This window comes from Acomys russatus, chromosome 26 (assembly GCF_903995435.1).
Source record: "Acomys russatus chromosome 26, mAcoRus1.1, whole genome shotgun sequence".
Taxonomy (NCBI): domain Eukaryota; kingdom Metazoa; phylum Chordata; class Mammalia; order Rodentia; family Muridae; genus Acomys; species Acomys russatus.
Genome location: NC_067162.1, coordinates 30374032 through 30392327, shown reverse-complemented (window position 1 = coordinate 30392327; position 18296 = coordinate 30374032). Strand labels below are relative to the sequence as shown.

The following is an 18296-nucleotide window of genomic DNA, read 5'->3' as shown; positions in this document are numbered from 1 at the left end:
AGCCTTGGCCATCCTGGACTCACTTTGTAGACCAGGCTGGCCTCGAACTCACATCGATCTGCCTGCCTCTGCCTCCCAAGTGCTGGGATTAAAGGCGTGCGCCACCATGCCCGGCTAAAACAGGTTATTTTAAAAATCTAAGCCGTTTGTTGTTTTACACCACCAGTGCTTAAGAATATATACGCCTCTGGGCAGTGGTGGTGCACGCCTTTAATCCCAGCACTCGGGAGGCAGAGGCTGGTGGATATCTGAGTTCAAAGCCAGCCCGTTTTTGTTTTGTTTTGTTTGCTTTTCTTTCGCCCACCCCCACTCCCTCCTTTCTTTTCTTTTTTTCCGAAGACCAGTTTCTATGTGTAGCCTTGGCTGTCCTCGACTCACTCTGTAGACCCTGCTAGGCTTGAACTCACAGAGATCTACCTGCCTCTGCCTCCCGAGTGCTGGGATTAAAGGTATGTGCCACCAGGCCCAGCTGCCAGCCTGGTTTATAAATCAAGTTCCAGGACAGCCAGGACTACAAAAAAAAAAAAAAAAAAATCCTGTTTCTAAAAAATAAAACCATAAATTATGTATATATGTGTACACATATCTATATGTACAACAAATTACACACTCACACGTATACCATATATGACTAGAGCAGGAGTACAATGTGAAATAGAAGGAAATGTGTCCTAGGAATAATTGTAGAGATGCTATGGACATCCATGGCTTTTAATAATCAATGGTCTATAGAGCCAGGCATAGAGGCTCATGCTTTTAGTCCCAACACTAAAGGCAGACACAGGTGGCTCTCTGTATATTTGAGGCCAACAGTGTATACATAGTGAGTTCAAAGCAAAGCAGGCCTTCATAGTGAGACCCTGTTTAAGTAAATTGGGGAAGACAAAATCCCAATGGTAGTGTGCAGGGCCCAGCCAGGCTCCATAGCCATAGTGGACACAAAACAGGGCTGAGCATGCACTTGGTAGAAAGCTTTGCCTGATACACATGAAGGCCTGGGTTCAGTCCCTAGCACCTAAGACCAGGTGGGCCATAGGTTGAGGCCCCCTGAGGATCCGCAAGACCCTGACTATAAATAAGTATCCTAGTGACACATGCACATGAAACAAAAAATCCCAAAGGATCTGGCATTGCCAACTGCAGATGCCATGCTTGTTTCAGTGGTTCACAAAGACATAGGCGCACTGTCCAGTAGTACAGGATGCTGCAGGCTGTCCTGTGAACAGTATTTACTCCTTTTCACTGAGTGTGGTGTCTTTCAGGGTGAGGTCCCTCTGCCTTATGGTTTTAATGAACCAAGAGCTACTCACCTAACCCACCACATTTATTAGGTACCCTGGTTTTTCAGTCTGTTTTTTGTTGAGACAGTGTCTCTACATAGCCTTACCTGTCCTGGAACTCACTCTATAGACCAGACTGGCCTTGAACTCACAGAGATCCACCCGCCTCTGCCTCTGCCTCCCAAGTGCTGGGATTACAGATGAGTGTCACCATGCTTGGCTTCCTTTTTCTTTTTTCTTTGTTTTATTCAGTCTTTTTTGAGACAGACTCTTACTCTATAGGCCAGGCTGGCCTCACAGGCACTGTACTTCTTCCTCAGACTTCCAAGTGCCCCACGGTGAATATCTGTTCTAAAAAAGGAAAAGGGATGGAGAGATGGCTCTGGCTCATAACCAAAAATATAAAAAAAAGGAAACCCAAACCCTTGACCTCACATACGTACAGCGAGCATTCTGCCATTAGACTCCACCACCCTCCACCCAAATGTGTCTTCAAAGCACTGCTGCAGCTGCGGCTTCCTTTCTCCTGTTTGCTGCTCTTTCTGCCCTTTCCAGTTCATATCAGGAAAGCAGTAAATGTTTACACCAAGAAAGAACTTAGCGGCCGGAGAAGCGGCTCAGCAGTGAAGAGCATAACTATTGCAGAGGGCAGGGTGTCCCAGCACCCACGTGGAGCTTCACAACTGCCTCCAACTCCCTCCGTGGTTTCCTGCACACACGTGATACACAGACATATACTCAAGAGCGCACACACATTCAATAGTTTTTAGAAGGAGGAAGGTTTTTGGTTTTGGTTTTCAAGACAGGGTTTCTCTGTGTGGCCCTGGCTGTCCTGGACTCACTTTGTAGACCAGGCTGGCCTTGAGCTCACAGCGATCCACCTGCCTCTGCCTCCCGAGGACTGGGACTAAAGGCGTGCGCCACCATGCTCGGTTGGAAGTTTAAATTTAAAAATCAATCTTTATTTTGTGGTTGAAACCTTGTTGTACAGAAACTTGAGCAGAACCAAGGATTTGACTCCACTTTTCATTGTTTGTTTGTTATCTGTGTGTCTAGTAGGTGACTGTGTGGTATCCACTGTTCTGGGAACGAGATCCTTCAGCTTTCTGTTTTGGAAAAATACTTCATTTGTGTTTTGGGGGCAGAGAACTTGTTGCTTCCAAATTTCCTTAGAATGTAGGCTCCTCTGAGTGTGATCTCTGTCACTCACCGGTTCCTTTCTGTTTCAGGAGCCATGTTTGATCAGGACTACGGGAAGGTCAGCTCCATTCTGGAGACCCTTGTAAGGAGATGAGTTGTTGAGCAGAGGCCAGGATGAAGTTGCTGCCAGGAGTGGGCGTTTTCGGGACTGGCAGCTCAGCCCGGGTCCTAGTCCCACTGCTAAGAGCAGAAGGGTTCACCGTGGAGGCCCTGTGGGGAAAGACCGAGGAGGAGGCCAAGCAGCTGGCAGAGGAGATGAACATCAGCTTCTACACCAGCCGGACTGACGATGTCTTACTGCATCAAGACGTAGACCTGGTGTGCATCAATATCCCACCCCCACTCACCCGGCAGATATCCGTGAAGGCTCTAGGTATGCACCATCAGCCCACAGCAGGCACACTTTTCCTCTAGGCGGTCCTCCTCGCCTCACTGCCCTCTGTTAGGCCTGGGTATTCCTTCTCTGTCTGCATCTGCAGGCAGTGGTACTTTGGGACATCACTGAGTCAGGGCTGGGGATTCTAAAAGCTCTAAAGAGGGGGCGGGGGGGAAATACAGCCCTCTCTACTCCCTATTCTCTAGTAACTGTCTGAGCAGAAACTCAGCCCATCAGAGAGCCAGACAGTTGCACTTCCTGAATGTCAGGTCTGCATCCCTGGACCCTGAGACATGAGCGGTGATTGATGTGTTTGTTCTGCCTGCTGTAGCACACTGCACCACAGGAAGGAGAGAGGTTGTCTAGAAGACTCCCCTTTCCCATGCTTTGTCAGCCCTTGACTGTAATGAGTACCGCCCTTCCTGGCAAACTGCAATCTCGCCTTGCCAGACAGCAGGAAGGCTCCCCGTCAGCCTTGGCTTTCCTGACACCAACCACAGGACAGCCTGCTCACATGTTTGCTCCCTTGGGAAACTGTGGACCTGGGGACCTTCTGGTCCTGCCTGGGTGTGGCCCTGTGAGCTGTTCTTCAGGTTCCTACTAAGTTCCTCTTGCCTGTGAACTTCAGATAACTTATTTTTCTTTTTTAAAATAATTTATTTTTATTGTATGTGCATTGCTGTTCTGCCTGCATGTATGTCTGTGTGAAGGTGTCAGATCTGGGAGTTACAGACAGTTGTAATTTTCATATGGGTGCTGGGAATTGAACCCTGGTCCTCTCTGGAAGAGCAGTCAGTGCTCTTAACCACTGAGCTATCTCTACAGCCTCTCTTTTCTTCTTTGTTTTTTATTTTGTTTTTAGTTTTTGTTTTTTGTTTTGTTTTGTTTTGTTTTTTGAGACAGGGTTTCTCTGTGTAGCCTTGGCTATCCTGGACTTGCTTTGTAGACTAGGCTGGCCTTGAACTCACAGAGATCTTCCTGCCTCTGCCTCCCAAGTGCTGGGATTACAGACGTGTGCCACTGCGCCTGGCTTTCTTCTTTTCTTTTCTATCATTAGATCTGTCTCTCTCAACTCTTTTTCTTTATGTTACTTTCATTTAATTAAGATTCTAAGCTGTATAGCTGCAGTCTTTGTAGAATTGGAAGAAGACAAGACAGTCTCTTGGTCAGTGGCTGTTGGAATAGTCTAATTTTAGCTCATTTCCTTTAGACCTGGAGCATGTGAGAAGTTTTCGTAATTACCTGAAGCTTCCATTTAACTAAGCATGTTTCTTGGGTTGTGATAGAATATGGTAAACATATAAAAGATATAAAGTTTAAAACAGGATTGTGAGACACACACCATGGACAGAGACTTGCAGGAATAAGGATACATGTGACACAGATGGATATTTTCATCAGACTTCCGTCTCGTGCCAGCTAATAGAACTGTATCCTCTGGCCTTTGCAGCAATAAACAGAACAGTGCGGCCTGCGGGTGCCCTGAGCAGTGTCTAGTCCAGCACCTGCTGTGTGCTCCCACAGAACTTACCCAGTGTCACCCCACCCCCTGCACTGAGGGGTCCCCACACAGCACCACCAAAGAAGTGATGTTCCCTGGGATAGAACTAATTTCTCAAGCACCTCAGACTTACTGCCTCCCTAGAGTGGGCCCCACGCTGTGTCTGGAAAAGCTTTCTAGGTACACATTGTGCATGAAGGGTCACACACCCATAGTCATGTCTTGGTTGTCATTTAAAGAAGTTGAAGTAAAAGCCAGGTGTGGTGGCGCACACCTTCAATCCCAGCACTCGGGAGGCAGAGGCAGGCGGATTGCTGTGAGTTCGAGGCCAGCCTGGTCTACAAAGTGAATCCAGGATGGCCAAGGCTACACAGAGAAACCCTGTCTCGAAAAACCAAAAAAAAAAAAAAAAAAAAAAAAAAAGAAATTGAAGGGCTGGGGATGTAATTCGATTGGTAGGGTGTTTGCTTAGCATATTTGAGAACCAGAGTTCAGTCTTGAGAACCACGGAAGACTAAGTGTGGTGGTGTATAGCTGTAGTCCCAGCATTAGGAGGTGGGACAGGAGGGCCAGAGGATCAGAATCATTTTGGCTCCATGAGTTCAAGGGCAACGTGGGATACATGAAAGATCGTGTTCTGAAAAAAGGGGGGCGGCAGTGAGATGACATGATGTGGAAAGTTGCTGCCAAGGCTGACAACCTGAGTGTAGTAACTGGAACCCACATGGGGAGGGAGTGAACTGACTCCTCAAGGTTTTCCTCTGGACATAGAGGTGTAGCTCAGTGGTAGAGCTAGTGCACACAAAGCTTTGGGTTCAGCCCCTGCTCCCCCAATCAGAAGAAAAAGAAAATAGAACTGAGGCCTAGGAATGTTGGTACAGGAACTTCATTATTTTCTAATTCTTTGGCTATAGGAATAGTTACATTGCCTTCTCGTTAAGAGTATTTTGTGTTTGTGGTGTGCATATGTGCACACTGTGTGTGGGAAAGCATGTACCCCTTCATAATACACATAGAGGCCAGAGGTTGATATTGGGTAATTTTATTTCAAATTGTGTGGGAAGGGGAGTACATGTGAATGCATGTACCCAAGGAGGAAGCCCATCAGATCCTCTGGAGCTGCAGTTACAGGCAGCTATGAGCTGCCCAACATGGGTGCTGGGACTTGAAGAGTAGTAGGTACTCTGAACCACTGAATCAGCTCTTTAGCGCTCTTTCTCTCTCTCTCTCGCTCTCGCTCTCTCTGTGTGTGTAATTAAAAAAAATTTTTTTTGAGATACAGTGTAGAGTTGGCCATTTCAGCTACATTGGCCAACCAGTAAGCCCCTGGGATATGTCTATCTGTCTTCCCTCTCCTAACCCTAAGCCCTGAGGTTATTTGTACATGCCACTGCACCCGGTTTTTACATGGGTGCTGGGAATCTGAGCTCAGGTCCTTACACATGTGCAGCAGACACCCTCTGAGCCAGCTCTCCGGGCTGAGTTATAAAAGAAGATAGAAGCTAATTGTTCTTCTAGTTCTAATTCTAAGGAGTTTTCATATTTGGTGATGGTTAAGTGCATAAAAATATATTCTGTAGTGAAACTGTAAAATTCAGAGTGAAGTCAGAAATTCACTGAGCTATATTGATTTTGGCTCTGGTTAATTTTGGTGTGTTTTATTTAAAAGGTTTTTTTTTTGTTAAATAATAAAGTTTATAAAAATAATTAAAATTAAATATATATGTTTATATATTTTTTACACACACACATTAGGTTTACTAATTCTTTTCTCATGGCTATTATGATAACAAACGATTGCTGTCCAAGCAGGCTGACGTAGATAATTTAATCTCAAGAACTTCACTTTCTTCAGAAGCCTCCCTGAACTCAGGCCAGACCAGATTTCTTTTTTTTTTTTTTTTTTTTTTTTTGGTTTTTTGAGACAGGGTTTCTCTATGTAGCCTCAGCTGTCCTGGACTCGCTTTGTAGACCAGGCTGGCCTCGAACTCGCATCGATCCGCCTGCCTCTGCCTCCCGAGTGCTGGGATTAAAGGCGTGTGCCACCACGCCAAGCTCAGACCAGATTTCTGCTTTCTACCTTTTATTATATGGTCATCTGAACCCCTGAAGTGTAAGTCTTCCAGTTAAGCCCACAACTCAAATGTGTTTTCCCAATGCTTGGCCTAGGACCTGACATTCTGAGTAAATAAGACATTTACACTTTGCACCCATGTAGTCCATTTTGCTGTGGCCAGAGAGCTAATGTGGACCTGTAACTGGGAAAGAATGAAGAAAGGCTGTAGGCAAGAGGGAGAGCCAGCTCTGCTGATTGTCAAACTCCCGTTTCTAGTAGTAAGGCCAGGTGTGGTGCCACACGTTCAATCCCAGCACTCAGGAAGCAGAGGTAGGCAAATGTCTGTGAGTTTAAGTTAGCCTGGTCTACATAGTTTCAAGACAGCCAGGACTACATAGAGAGGCCTTGTCTCAAAAACTCAAAACAAGCAGGGTAGTATTTTTATGTATACAGTGCTCTATCTGCATGGACAGCTGCAGGCCAGAAGAGGGTGTCATATCACATTATAGATGGTTGTGAACCACCATGTGGGTGCTGGGAATTGAACTCAGGACCTCTGGAAGAGCAGACAGTGCTCTTAACCTCTGAGCCATCTCTCCAGTCCTTTTTTTAACTTTTATTTCATAGGCATGAGTATGTGTACGAGCACCAGATGCATGCCTAGTGTCTGAGGAGGCCAGAAGAGGGCTTTGGGTCCCCTGGAGTTCCAGATGGCTGGGAGCCACTGTGCAGGTGCTGAGAACTGAACCCAGGTGCTCTTAACCTCTGGGCCATCGATCTCCAGCTCCATTAAACCTTCTTAATTATAAAAAGAAAATGGGAGCCACTGCGATGGCTCAGTGGGTGACGGTGCTTGCCATGCAAGCTTGGCAACCCCAGTTCAATCTCTGGAACCCACATAAAGGTGAAGGGACAGAACAAGCTCCTCAGTTGTCCTGTAGCTTCTAACACATGCACCAAGGCACATGCACCCACATACACATAATATGTTTACATGTGCAAACACATACAATAATAATGAAAAATTTTGTTAGTGTATCTCCTTGGACATTATTAAACATACTATAAGACATGAAAGTGGTGCCCCTCTTGAGCTCCCTGTCTACCCTGTATGAGTCTTGCTTCCCAGACCTCTCAATAGAGATAGAATGCAGTTGTCCTGAGCCCAGCCTATGAACCCACTTCCTATGGTGTGTTACTGAGGAGGACTAGGGAAGCTCCTGTGGGCCTTGTTACGGGAGCTGTAGCTAAAGAGAGGCTGGCAGCTTAAAACATGTTCCCTCCACCCCCCCGAAAACCTGAGCTAAGAAGTCCTCAGGGGACTGGGGTAAAGCTCAGTGGTAGAGTACGTGCTTAGTATGCTGAGGCCCTGGGTTCAACCCAGCACTACAGAGTTTAGAAAGCCCTCAGCGACCCTATCTCTTGCTGCCAGGAAGCAAGTAGCAGTTTTCATTCAGCAGTGTCTCTCTTACTTCCGGACAGGGAAGCTGAATAAACTTATATAAGTATGTATTTTAAGACAACCCAAGTCTAATGAAAGTTGAAGTTTGCATGGTTAGACTGCAGGGGCCCGATTAGGTCTGAATACTTGTTATTTCCGTGCTGATAAGACCCTGGGTCCTTTGTTTAAAAGCTCTTCTACTGGGCATGCTGAAAATGGGGCTTTCTCTCCACACTTCCGTGCCGTCACCTTGCTTTCCCACCCCTTAGTGTCTGTCACAAGCTGAGCGGTGTGTTAATATAACCAGAAGCTGCTCGGCAGCCAGAACTGCCGTCCTCTGGGTCTAAGAACCTAATTATAGCTCACTGGGCAGCCAAATGGCAGTCACCCTACTATTGTGGTTCTCCTGTCCCTCATGCAGAAATGGCAAATGTGGCCAGGCGTGGTGGCACATGCCATTAATCCCAGCACTCGAGAGGCAGAGGCAGGCGGATTGCTGTGAGTTCAAGTCCAGTCTGGTCTACAAAGCGAGTCTAGGACAGCAAGGGCTGCTACGCAGGGATACCCTGTCTCGAAAAACCAAAAAAAAAAAAAAAAAAAAAAAAAAAGAAAAGAAAACTATAAAAATAACAGATGTAGAGCTGGGTCTGGTGGCGCACTCCTTTAATCCCAGCACTTGGGAGGCAGAGGCAGGTCGATCGATGTGAGTTCGAGGCCAGCCTGGTCTACAAAAGGAGTCCAGGACAGCCAAGGCTACACAGAGAAACCCTGTCTAGAAAAAACAAAAAAGACAGATGTCTCCCATGATAGATGGGCCTCCAGTCAGCCAGCCAAACAGCCAGAAAGTGCTAACATTAGTGGTTAACTTAAGCACTGGGGCCAGAAATTTCTGTTATCAAATTTTTTCTCACTTCATGCAGCTCTGGTCTACCTCTCTGAGTTTTACTTTTTATTTTATTTTTCCCCCTCAGCAACATAAGTCAATTCACCTCACAGGGAAGGTGACTGAATTAACTGAGGTAACTAACACAGGCCAGGCACCTGGCTCGGCACAACTGCAAGTGGCTCACTTTTACCATCATCACAGGAGAGGAAGGACACATGCTAAGGGCTTCCTGTAACTCAGCCCCTAAGAGTCACACAAATGCTACAATTTGTAATCAGTGGTAGCCAGTGTTTGTGGTGAAAGATGCCTATGCTGGGCCTGTGGGAACAGAACCCATCCATCAGGACAGGCTGAGCCCTGTAGTGAACCCCCAGAAGTCACCTGCACCCCAGCCTTTGTCTCACCTGAAGCCACTCAGAGACGCATTCAGGACAGCAAAGGAATGAGCACCAGGCTCTTGCAGATGTGCTCACCCACAGAGGAGATACACGGCAGCCCAAGAGAGGGGCGCCAAGGCTTGGAGGCTACCCACCCAACCAGGCAGTACCTGTAAAGCGAGGAGGTTGGTCTGGATGGGGCACACTGTTCAAGACGGTCTTCCATCCGAACCAGAAACTTCAGGTAGTCCCTCTCAAGACTCCTATGACTATGATGGTGTCCAATTCTACCCGTCAGCTCTTTGGTGCTATATAATCACGGCCTCCCCCTGAGCACCAGGCTCTGGACACAGCTGCCCCATCTCCAATCAGCAGCCAGGACAGGGTGAGCAGAGGTGGGGCCATGGTAGGGAAAAAGAGCTAACGGAAAATTTGGGCAGCCAAGTTCCTATCAGTAGACCACTAACAGGACTTTATGGTTTTCTCGCTGCCTGGGGATTGACCTTAGGGCCTTGTGTGTATTGGGTGAGAGCTGGGCTGCACCTCTGGTCCTCTTCTGCTTCTTACTGTGAGACTGGATCGTTCTAATTTTCCAGGCTGGAATTGAATTTATAGGCCAGCCAAGTTGTTACTTTGAAACTTTATTAGTATTGGATATGTGTATTTAGGGTGTGTGTGTGTGTGTGTGTGTGTGTGTAAGCAGATGTGCCTCTGGCACAGTATAGATGGTGAGAGGCTCAGCAGACAACTTTGTGGAGTCAGTCCTTTCTACTGTAGAATCTGGAGATTGTGCTGAATTCACCAGATTTGCACAGCAAGCTCTTTCCCAAGCCCCCACTGAGTCATCTCACCAGCCCCTATTCTCTTTGAAACAAGGTCTTCTGGTGTAGTTAAGGCTGGCCTCCTACTCACAGCCCTCCTGTCCCTGCCTCCCAACTGCTGGAATTCGAGGCGTATGGTGCCATGCCAGGATGTTGGCGTTTATTCAGAAGGAGATACAAATCCATTGGAAGGTGTTTTTTTTTTTTAAGAGACATTATCCGAACCATCTCAAGTTTTGTGTTAGATTTCCTTCTGTGAAACAACATATTTGGGATATACAAAGGAAAGGAAAGGCAAGGCAAGGCTTGCCTGGTGTAGTGTCACAGCATAACCCCAGCACTCTGGAGGCAGCGGGTAGAGGGATCTCTGAGTTCCAAGGGAAAGGTTTGCTTTGCTTGAGGTTTTAGCCTTTTAGCCATGGTAGTGGCTGTGTCATCTCTGGACCTTTGTGAAGTAGAACCGTAAGGCAAAGAGCGTGTGGTGAAACAAGACCGTTCTGTGTGTCTGTTAGAAACAGGCCCTCACTGTGTAGCCTCGGCTGGCCTCAAGCTCACCATCTTCCTGTTCAACCCCCAGTTGCCATGATTGCAGGAGTGAGCCACCCCAGCCTGCTGAGGAGCAGAGCTGTGTGCTTTAGGCAGCAGGGAAACAAAGAGGAACTAAAGATCCCGCTCTGAGGCACAGCTGCCAGTGGTCTTGCATCCTTCCACAGGTTGCCCTTCCCAGTAGCACTGAGAGTAGGGGACGTTTAGAGAATGACAGGATGCAAACAATGACAAGTTTGAACAGAACCACCCTGGCTGCAGTTCCGTGGGAAAACTGCTGGGTGCTGGAGCGGAAGCACAGACCAATTAAGTGACGCTGGGGAGTGGGGTGCTGTTCTTGTTTCTAAGATACTGCCTCACTAGCTATGTAGCTGAGTCTGGCCTTGAACTCCTGATGCTGTCTCTCGTCTTCTAAGAAATGACTGTTATAATCCAGGCAAAACAAACAATGATAACCTGGATAAGGAAAATTAGACCTGCTTAAATTCTGGGTGCAGCTTGAAGACTTAAGTCCACAGGATGTATTGAAAGTGGGATTTGAGGGACTGGGGAAATGCTTGCCAGAGGGCCTGAGCTGGGATCCCCAGACCCACATAACGCAGGGCATAGCAGCATATGCCAGAAATCCCAGAGCTGGGGAAGTGGAGCTGGAGGCTTGCTGGCCAGCCTCAGTGAGAGGTTCAGTGAGAGACTGTCTCAAAAAATAAAAAGTGGTCTGGTATGGTGGTACATACCTTTACTCTCAACACTCAGGAGGCAGAGGCAGGAGGATCTCTCGGAGTTTGAGGCCAACCTAGTCTGTATAATAAGGTTCGGGCCAGCTGTGACTACATACAGAGATTATTTCTCAAACAAACAAAAAACCCAACAACAACAACAAAAACCACACACACAAAGGTGGAAAGTGTTAGAAGACACTGACTTTGGCCTCTGGCCTCCATGTGCATACATGATAGGACCATCTTCACATACACATGTGCACATACAAACATACACACTTGCATACGCCACACAGACACCAGATCTTTTGGAAAGTGGCATGTATGAAGTGTCTCCGGTGATTTGGGGAGAGAGATCTCCAAAGCCCCTTTTTGGAGCTCACTTCCTTCTTGACCATCTTGTGAGTGAGTGATGCCTATTGTCCGTCTACTTTCCCATATCGCCTTAAGTACCACATAACATCTCTGGCTCTGTCCTGGCTGACGTGCACCCAGGACTTTAGCAATTCTAATTCTTGGCCCTTCCCTGTCTTAAAGTCTTGGCATATGCCACACCCCCTCTCTGCATATCCTTTGTCCCTGCTCCATTAATCCCCAGTAACTCCCCTGTGAACCCTCTCTCAGTCCTGGCCATTCGGGAGTACCCACCACCGCTCCAACAAAAGGACTTACTCCTCCAGTCACTGAGACCTTTGCAGTATTTCTAAGTCTCCTCCTTCTGTTCCAGATCACCTGTTTCTTTTGTTTGTTTGTTTGGTGTGGTTTGGTTTTTTGTTTTTTTTGGTTTTTCGAGACAGGATTTCTCTGTGTAGCCTTGGTTGTCCTGGACTTGCTTTGTAGACCAGGCTGGCCTCGAACTCACTGTAATCTGCCTGCCTCTGCCTCCCTGAGTGCTGGGATTAAAGGTGTGTGCCACAGCGCCCGGCTCAGATAACCTGTTTCTATAAGAGACATTCGTGTGTGTGTGTGTGTGTGTGTGTGTGTGTGTGTGTGTGTGTGTGTGTGTGTGTGTGTGTGTGTAAACTGAATGTTATATCATCAGGCTGGCCTCCAACTCCGGGTCTTCTGCCTCCACACCCCCACCTCCACCCCAAATACTGAGATGACAAGCATGTCCCACCTGTCAGGCTTGAGAAATACAATTTGGTTGTGGTGGCCCACACTTTTAATCCCAGCACCCGGAGGCAGAGGCAGGTGGATCGCTGTGAATTTGAGGCCAGCCTGGTCTACAGAGCGAGTCCAGGACAACCAAGGCTACACAGAGAAACCCTGTCTCGAAAAACAAAAAACAGAAAGCAACAAAAGTTTTTCCCCATACAAGGAACTTTGAAGATTTCCCCTTGTCTTTTATTCATAGGAATCGGGAAGAACGTGGTATGTGAGAAGGCAGCAACATCAGTGGATGCCTTCCGGATGCTCACAGCATCTCGCTACTACCCACAGCTGATGAGCCTGGTGGGGAATGTCCTGCGCTTCTTGCCTGCTTTTGTGCGCATGAAACAACTGATCGCAGAGCACTACGTGGGTGCGGTGATGATCTGCGATGCCCGCATCTATTCTGGGAGCCTGCTCAGCCCCAGCTATGGCTGGATATGTGATGAGCTTATGGGTGGTGGGGGCCTGCACACCATGGGTACCTATATTGTGGACCTGTTGACCCACTTGACTGGCCGGAAAGCCGAGAAGGTGCATGGGCTACTCAAGACCTTTGTGAGGCAGAATGCCACCATCCGTGGCATCCGGCATGTCACCAGTGACGACTTCTGTTTTTTCCAGATGCTTATGGGTGGGGGAGTGTGCAGCACCGTGACACTCAACTTCAACATGCCAGGTGCCTTCGTGCATGAGGTCATGGTGGTGGGCTCAGCAGGGCGCCTTGTTGCCCGGGGGGCTGACCTCTATGGGCAGAAGAACTCTGCCGCACAGGAAGAGCTGCTGGTGAGAGACTCGCTGGCTGTGGGTGCAGGGCTGCCTGAGCAGGGGCCCCAGGATGTCCCACTGCTTTACTTGAAAGGTATGGTCTATATGGTGCAGGCCTTGCGCCAGTCCTTCCAGGGACAGGGTGACCGCCGTACCTGGGACCGCACCCCTGTCTCTATGGCTGCCTCATTTGAGGATGGACTGTATATGCAGAGTGTGGTGGATGCCATTAAAAGATCCAGCCGATCTGGGGAGTGGGAGACTGTGGAGATGCTGACAGAGGAGCCAGATGCCAACCAGAACCTGTGTGAAGCACTTCAGCGGAACAACCTGTGAGCCTGCGCATGAGGTTCCTCCCGGGGACCAGAGGGACCAGGGAGGGGACTGGGAGCTGAGGTTGGCTATAGCAGAGACAGTGTTTGTTCAATAAATCAGCTTGGGCCAGGCCTGGGAACCAACTGAAGGTGGCCAAGGAAAAAGCCCATCTGTCCATCATTGACTCCTCAGACTTACAAGGCAGCAACTGCTCCTGCTGCCATGTCTTAGGCTAGCAGTGTGTGCAGGACAGGGCTGTCACCTGGCCCCTTGTGGTGCTTCCAGAGAGTAGGGCCAGGGAAAGAATCTGTGGGCTGTTGAGCCTGATTTGTGGTCTGACAGGATGAAAAAGCCCAATAAGGAACCAGCCTGGTTGTGTTCTAAGGGGAGATGGCAAGCTGTCTTGGACCAGGGCGCCTTGGGAGGGAGAGGGCAACAGGTCATCCCATAGGCATCCTCCCCCACCCTCCATGTGCTCAGACCCTCCCAGCCCCCAGGCAGGCCCTTCCTCCAGAAAAGGCGATTTCTGTGTTATATATACTCTAGGGAGGAGGGCCCCTGACTTGGCAGAGAGGAGACAAAGGGGGACTGTAGAACATCTGAGAAATGTCAGTAAATAAGTCAGAAAAAATGTGACATCATGGTGTGTGGTCGTTTGTTTGGGGTTGGGCTTCTTTAATAATGGAAGGCTTGTTTGTTGGTGTAGATCAGTTGTTTCTCTCCTTTCCTCGTGGGCTATACAGCAGCTCTGAGGTAATGGCTGAGTCCAAGAAGTTCTCCAAACATCCTCAGCCGCTGCTGTCAAACCTGCCAGTCTGAGAGACAGGCCACAAACACCTAGGCTGGATGTCATGAAATATTTTTTTGTTTGTTTATAAGATTGTGTGTGTGTGTGCGCGCACGCGCGTGCACGGGCGCTAGACATCTTAAAAGTTGTTTTTTTTTTTTTTTTTGGTAAGATTTCTTATTTGTGTGTGTGCACGTGTGTGTGCACGTGCACCTGAATGCAGGTCCCTAAAGAGGCCAAGAGATGGCATCAGGTTTCCTGGAGCAGGAAGCTATGAGCTACCTGATGTAGGTGGAGGGAACTGACCCTGGATCCTCTGCAAGAGCAGGTAGCAGTTTTAGCTGCAGAGCGGTCTCCAGCCCCAGGCTTCTGTTCCTGAAGCCATGTTTGACTCCCGGAGAGCCCTTAGGGGAGGAGCGTAAGGAGGAAGGGGCCTGGGCCACCCTCCAGAGCTGGTCTAACCAGCAGTACCTGAGTCAGCTGGCTAGTCAGGGACAGGTCAGAGCTGGGTGGGGTCTTGAAGAAGGGACGAGTCTGCCCCTTTGTTTCCTTTGCCAATCTACTGGATTGTGAGCCTCAGTGAACTCTGTTCTCGCTTCAGTTTTCCTCCTCATCTTGGGCGCCTTGCCAAAAAGGCCTGGGAGGCCTTCCTCTTCCTCTTGGCACCACTTGTAGCAATCATCAGGCCTATTTCCCTGCGGTGCCCTTTATTTCAGACATTATCTCTGTGAGGTAAACTAAGGTTGGAATGTTTTTTGTTTTGTTTTGTTTTTCTGTTGTAGCCTGGGCTGTCCTGGATTTTATTTGTAGACCAGGCTAGCCTTGAACTCACAGAGGTCTGCTTGCCTCTGCCGGCTGAGTGCTGGGATTAAAGGTGTGCGCCACCACGCTCAGCAGGTTGGAGTGCTCTTGCTGTGCTGGTTCCCCAGAGTAAAGCTCTTTGTGCAGATTATCTCATTTAATCTCCAACTTCTGAAAGGTACTGTTGATATGCCTGGTAGAGCTGAGCACGGTGCTGCCCACTGAAACCCTAGCACTGGGGAGGCAGAAGCAGGAGGATTACTGCAATCAAAGCCAGCCTGGCCTACATAGAGAATTCCAGGTCAGCCATCGCTACATAGCAAGAACATGCCTCAAAATAAGATAAGAGCCATGCCCGTTATTTAGACCAGGGGTCACAGAGAGGCAAAGTCACTTGGTCAGGACTCCAGCTCCGGACCCTAAACCACCCTTACTGCAGCAGCACTTGGGAATCTTCTCTCAGACCCTTCTGCAGCAGGGTTCAGTGTGACCTGAACTAGGAAGGCACTGCACAGTGCCCACTGCCAGGAAGGAAGCTAACAAGACTGCCCCTCTCCCTAGACCTCCCCGCTCAGCTCCAGCTGCCCTTGTGTTCTTTACTAAGATGCCAGGGTCCCACCTAAGTTGAGAATGGCCGTGAAGACCAAAGATGTGCCTGTGAAGGAACGTTTTGCTGGCCCAGAGTAGTGCGTGGGTTTTAGGGAACTTTGTGTTCAGAAATAGGCTCCCAGTGCTGGAGCAGGGGGTGAGTGGGCACGGGGGCTTTGAGGGTGCCTGTCTGAGTCTAGATCCAGACCCTTGGCATCTTTCCATCTTTCTAGCATGAGGGCTGTCTCTGGGAATGAAGCGAGGTGAGCCAAACTAGTTCCAGACTTGTCCTGCAGCGCCCTCTTCTGGGAGAAGGCAGCAGATGCTCCCAAGACTATCCGTTCAGGTTAAAGTTTCTGACTTAGCTCTCGCCTCTGATAGCCCAGCCAGATGAGAACTTCCAAAATGCCTGTTAAGTCTTCAACCTACAAGCACACCTAGGCTTTGTACTCAGTCAGACACGACATCTGCTGCCTGCCTTCCTGGCAGCCTTCACCTCTCATTCTTCACTTCATAAGCAACCTCTCCACACTGTCAGGCTGTAGGAAAAGCAAACTCCCCGGCACTGCCAGTCCACACTTGGAGAGATGGAGGCCTTAACTTTATTATATTGCTGATGATCTAACTCAAGCTAATCCTCAAAAGTGGTCAGACCCCGATCCATTGTCTCACGCGCTTTCTATTGGCTGGGTGTACAGTGTTACCTTTGGGCATTTCAGTCTGCTTTATTACAGACTTATAGCAAAAACTTATTTTTCTCAATTTTTGAAAACAAGCATGTTTACAGAGCAGCTATGCAGAAAGGACAAGGTGATTCTTTTGGTACTATTTTGTAAAATAACTAAGATACGGCTCTTAGCATAAAGACAATGTATTTTATTCTACACTAGGGCTTAACTCCTTCCAACCACTTAGCTTTTTGTTTTGTTTTGCTTTTTGAGACAGGGTTTCTCTGTGTAATAGCCCTGTCTGTCCTGAAACTCTCTTTGTAGGCCAGGCTGCCCTCGAACTCACAGAGACCCACCAGCAGAACTCCAGGCAAGACAGGACCCTGGGTTTGCTACAAAGCTGTATCTTTGCAGGCATCTGCTCCCTCAGCCATAAAACAGTAATTTAGCTGTGAAGACCCCGAGTCACCAGTGATCAGATCATCTCTGTGAGCAAGACTCTGTCTGCCTGGCCTCCGTGGACAGTATCACCTGGGGTAATGGAATCATTGCTGTAGGCAGATGGAGGAAGAAATGTCCTGACGGTATGGCTTGTTGGCAACCTTCCTATGGGTCAGAAAGCATCCAGTGGAGGGAGCAGCCTGGAAACGATGCTAGGAAAGTGAGCCATGCCCGTCCTGTTGTCACCTGCGTGCCCACTTCATCCCTATCCCCCATGATCATGCTGGCCCTCTGTGAGGTAGTGGTGGCCTTGAAATGGCTGAGGCTGTTCTGATTCATACCTGTCACCTCTGTGTCTTCCTCTACTTGGGCTCCTTGTCTTGAGGCCTTTGATGGAAGCCCTCCATTAGGTAGGTGTGACCCAATGATATGTGATCTAGGGGTCCACAGTCTAATCACGGTATACAACTCATAGTGACAGCAACAAAAAGGTGTGTGTATGAGTGCATGAACGTGTGTGTGTGTGTGTGTGTGTGTGTGTTGGAGTGGTGTGTACCAAGGTTATGTATGTTCCAGCCAGATAGAAGGATGAAGGAACAAAGACGTCTTAGGGAAAACCCCATGAGCAAAATGAAAAGCCCCCCAAAAGGCTTGGTTAATCAAGGAGTTACAGGACGCCATTGAGAAGTTTCAAAGCAATTGAGGTAAGAAAAGCAAGATGTTAGAGGGACAGTGACATCATCAAGAGTGCAGGTACTCTATGTGCAGCAGGATTACTGCGTGATTCTCCGAGATCAGACACCATAGGCAGGGGGAACATTTCAGGGTCCCGCCAGGGGATGTCTGAGGGCCAGACACAGATGCTGACCCTCTCAACTGAGAGAGCAGATTCTCTGGTCAGGATCTCAGCTTGACACTGGAAGAGATGCATTTAATGTGGAAAACACCATGTGGAAGTGTTTGAAGGACATGTGGGAGGACCTGGAGCCTTGTCTCCACAGCATCCCTCACTCATCCGCTCTTTCTGGAGAGCTCTTTCTGGGGCCAGAGGCAGCAGTCATCCAAAGAGGGAGCCTGAGAGCTCCAAAAAAGCATTCACTGTCACCACACATCTCCAGGGATCATCTGTGGCTGCTCTATGACAAAGTATTTATGTGCATGAGTGTTTTGCCTGCATGTATGTCTGTACACAACAGCATGTGCCTCGTGCAGGCATAGGCCAAAAGAGAGTGTTAGATCCACTGGGATGGGAATGTGGTAACGTATAAGTTTTGGGAGTTGAACCTGAGTCCTCTGCAAGATCAGCAAGTGCTTTTTTTCTTTCATTGTTTTTCTAATTTTGTTTTGAGACAGTGTCTCTCTGTGTAGCCTTGGCTGTCCTAGACTTGCTTTGTAGACCAGGCTGGCCTTGAACTCAGAGATCTACCTGCCCTGGCCTCCTGAGTGCTGGGTTTAAAGGTGTGGGCCACCACTGCCATCCTAACAAGTGCTTTTAACCAGAGCCATCTCTCCAGCCCTTTTTCTTTTCTTTTTGGCCCTGACTCCTGGAATTCACTCTTGTAGACCAGGAGAG

The 18296-nt window shown here is 48.4% G+C and overlaps 1 protein-coding gene across 1 annotated transcript in view; it reads left to right on the top strand.

The window, feature by feature from the left end:
- The window catches only part of Gfod2 (glucose-fructose oxidoreductase domain containing 2), a 31965-nt gene extending 18095 nt beyond the window's left edge, over positions 1 to 13870 (top strand). The window contains exons 2-4 of the mRNA XM_051168759.1: positions 2510 to 2853; positions 12561 to 13461; positions 13497 to 13870. Coding sequence (XP_051024716.1) covers positions 2595 to 2853; positions 12561 to 13459 — 1158 coding nt within the window. The 5' untranslated portion in view covers positions 2510 to 2594 and the 3' untranslated portion in view covers positions 13460 to 13461; positions 13497 to 13870. The remainder of the gene's footprint in view (positions 1 to 2509; positions 2854 to 12560; positions 13462 to 13496) is intronic.
- Positions 13871 to 18296: the final 4426 nt, after the last annotated feature.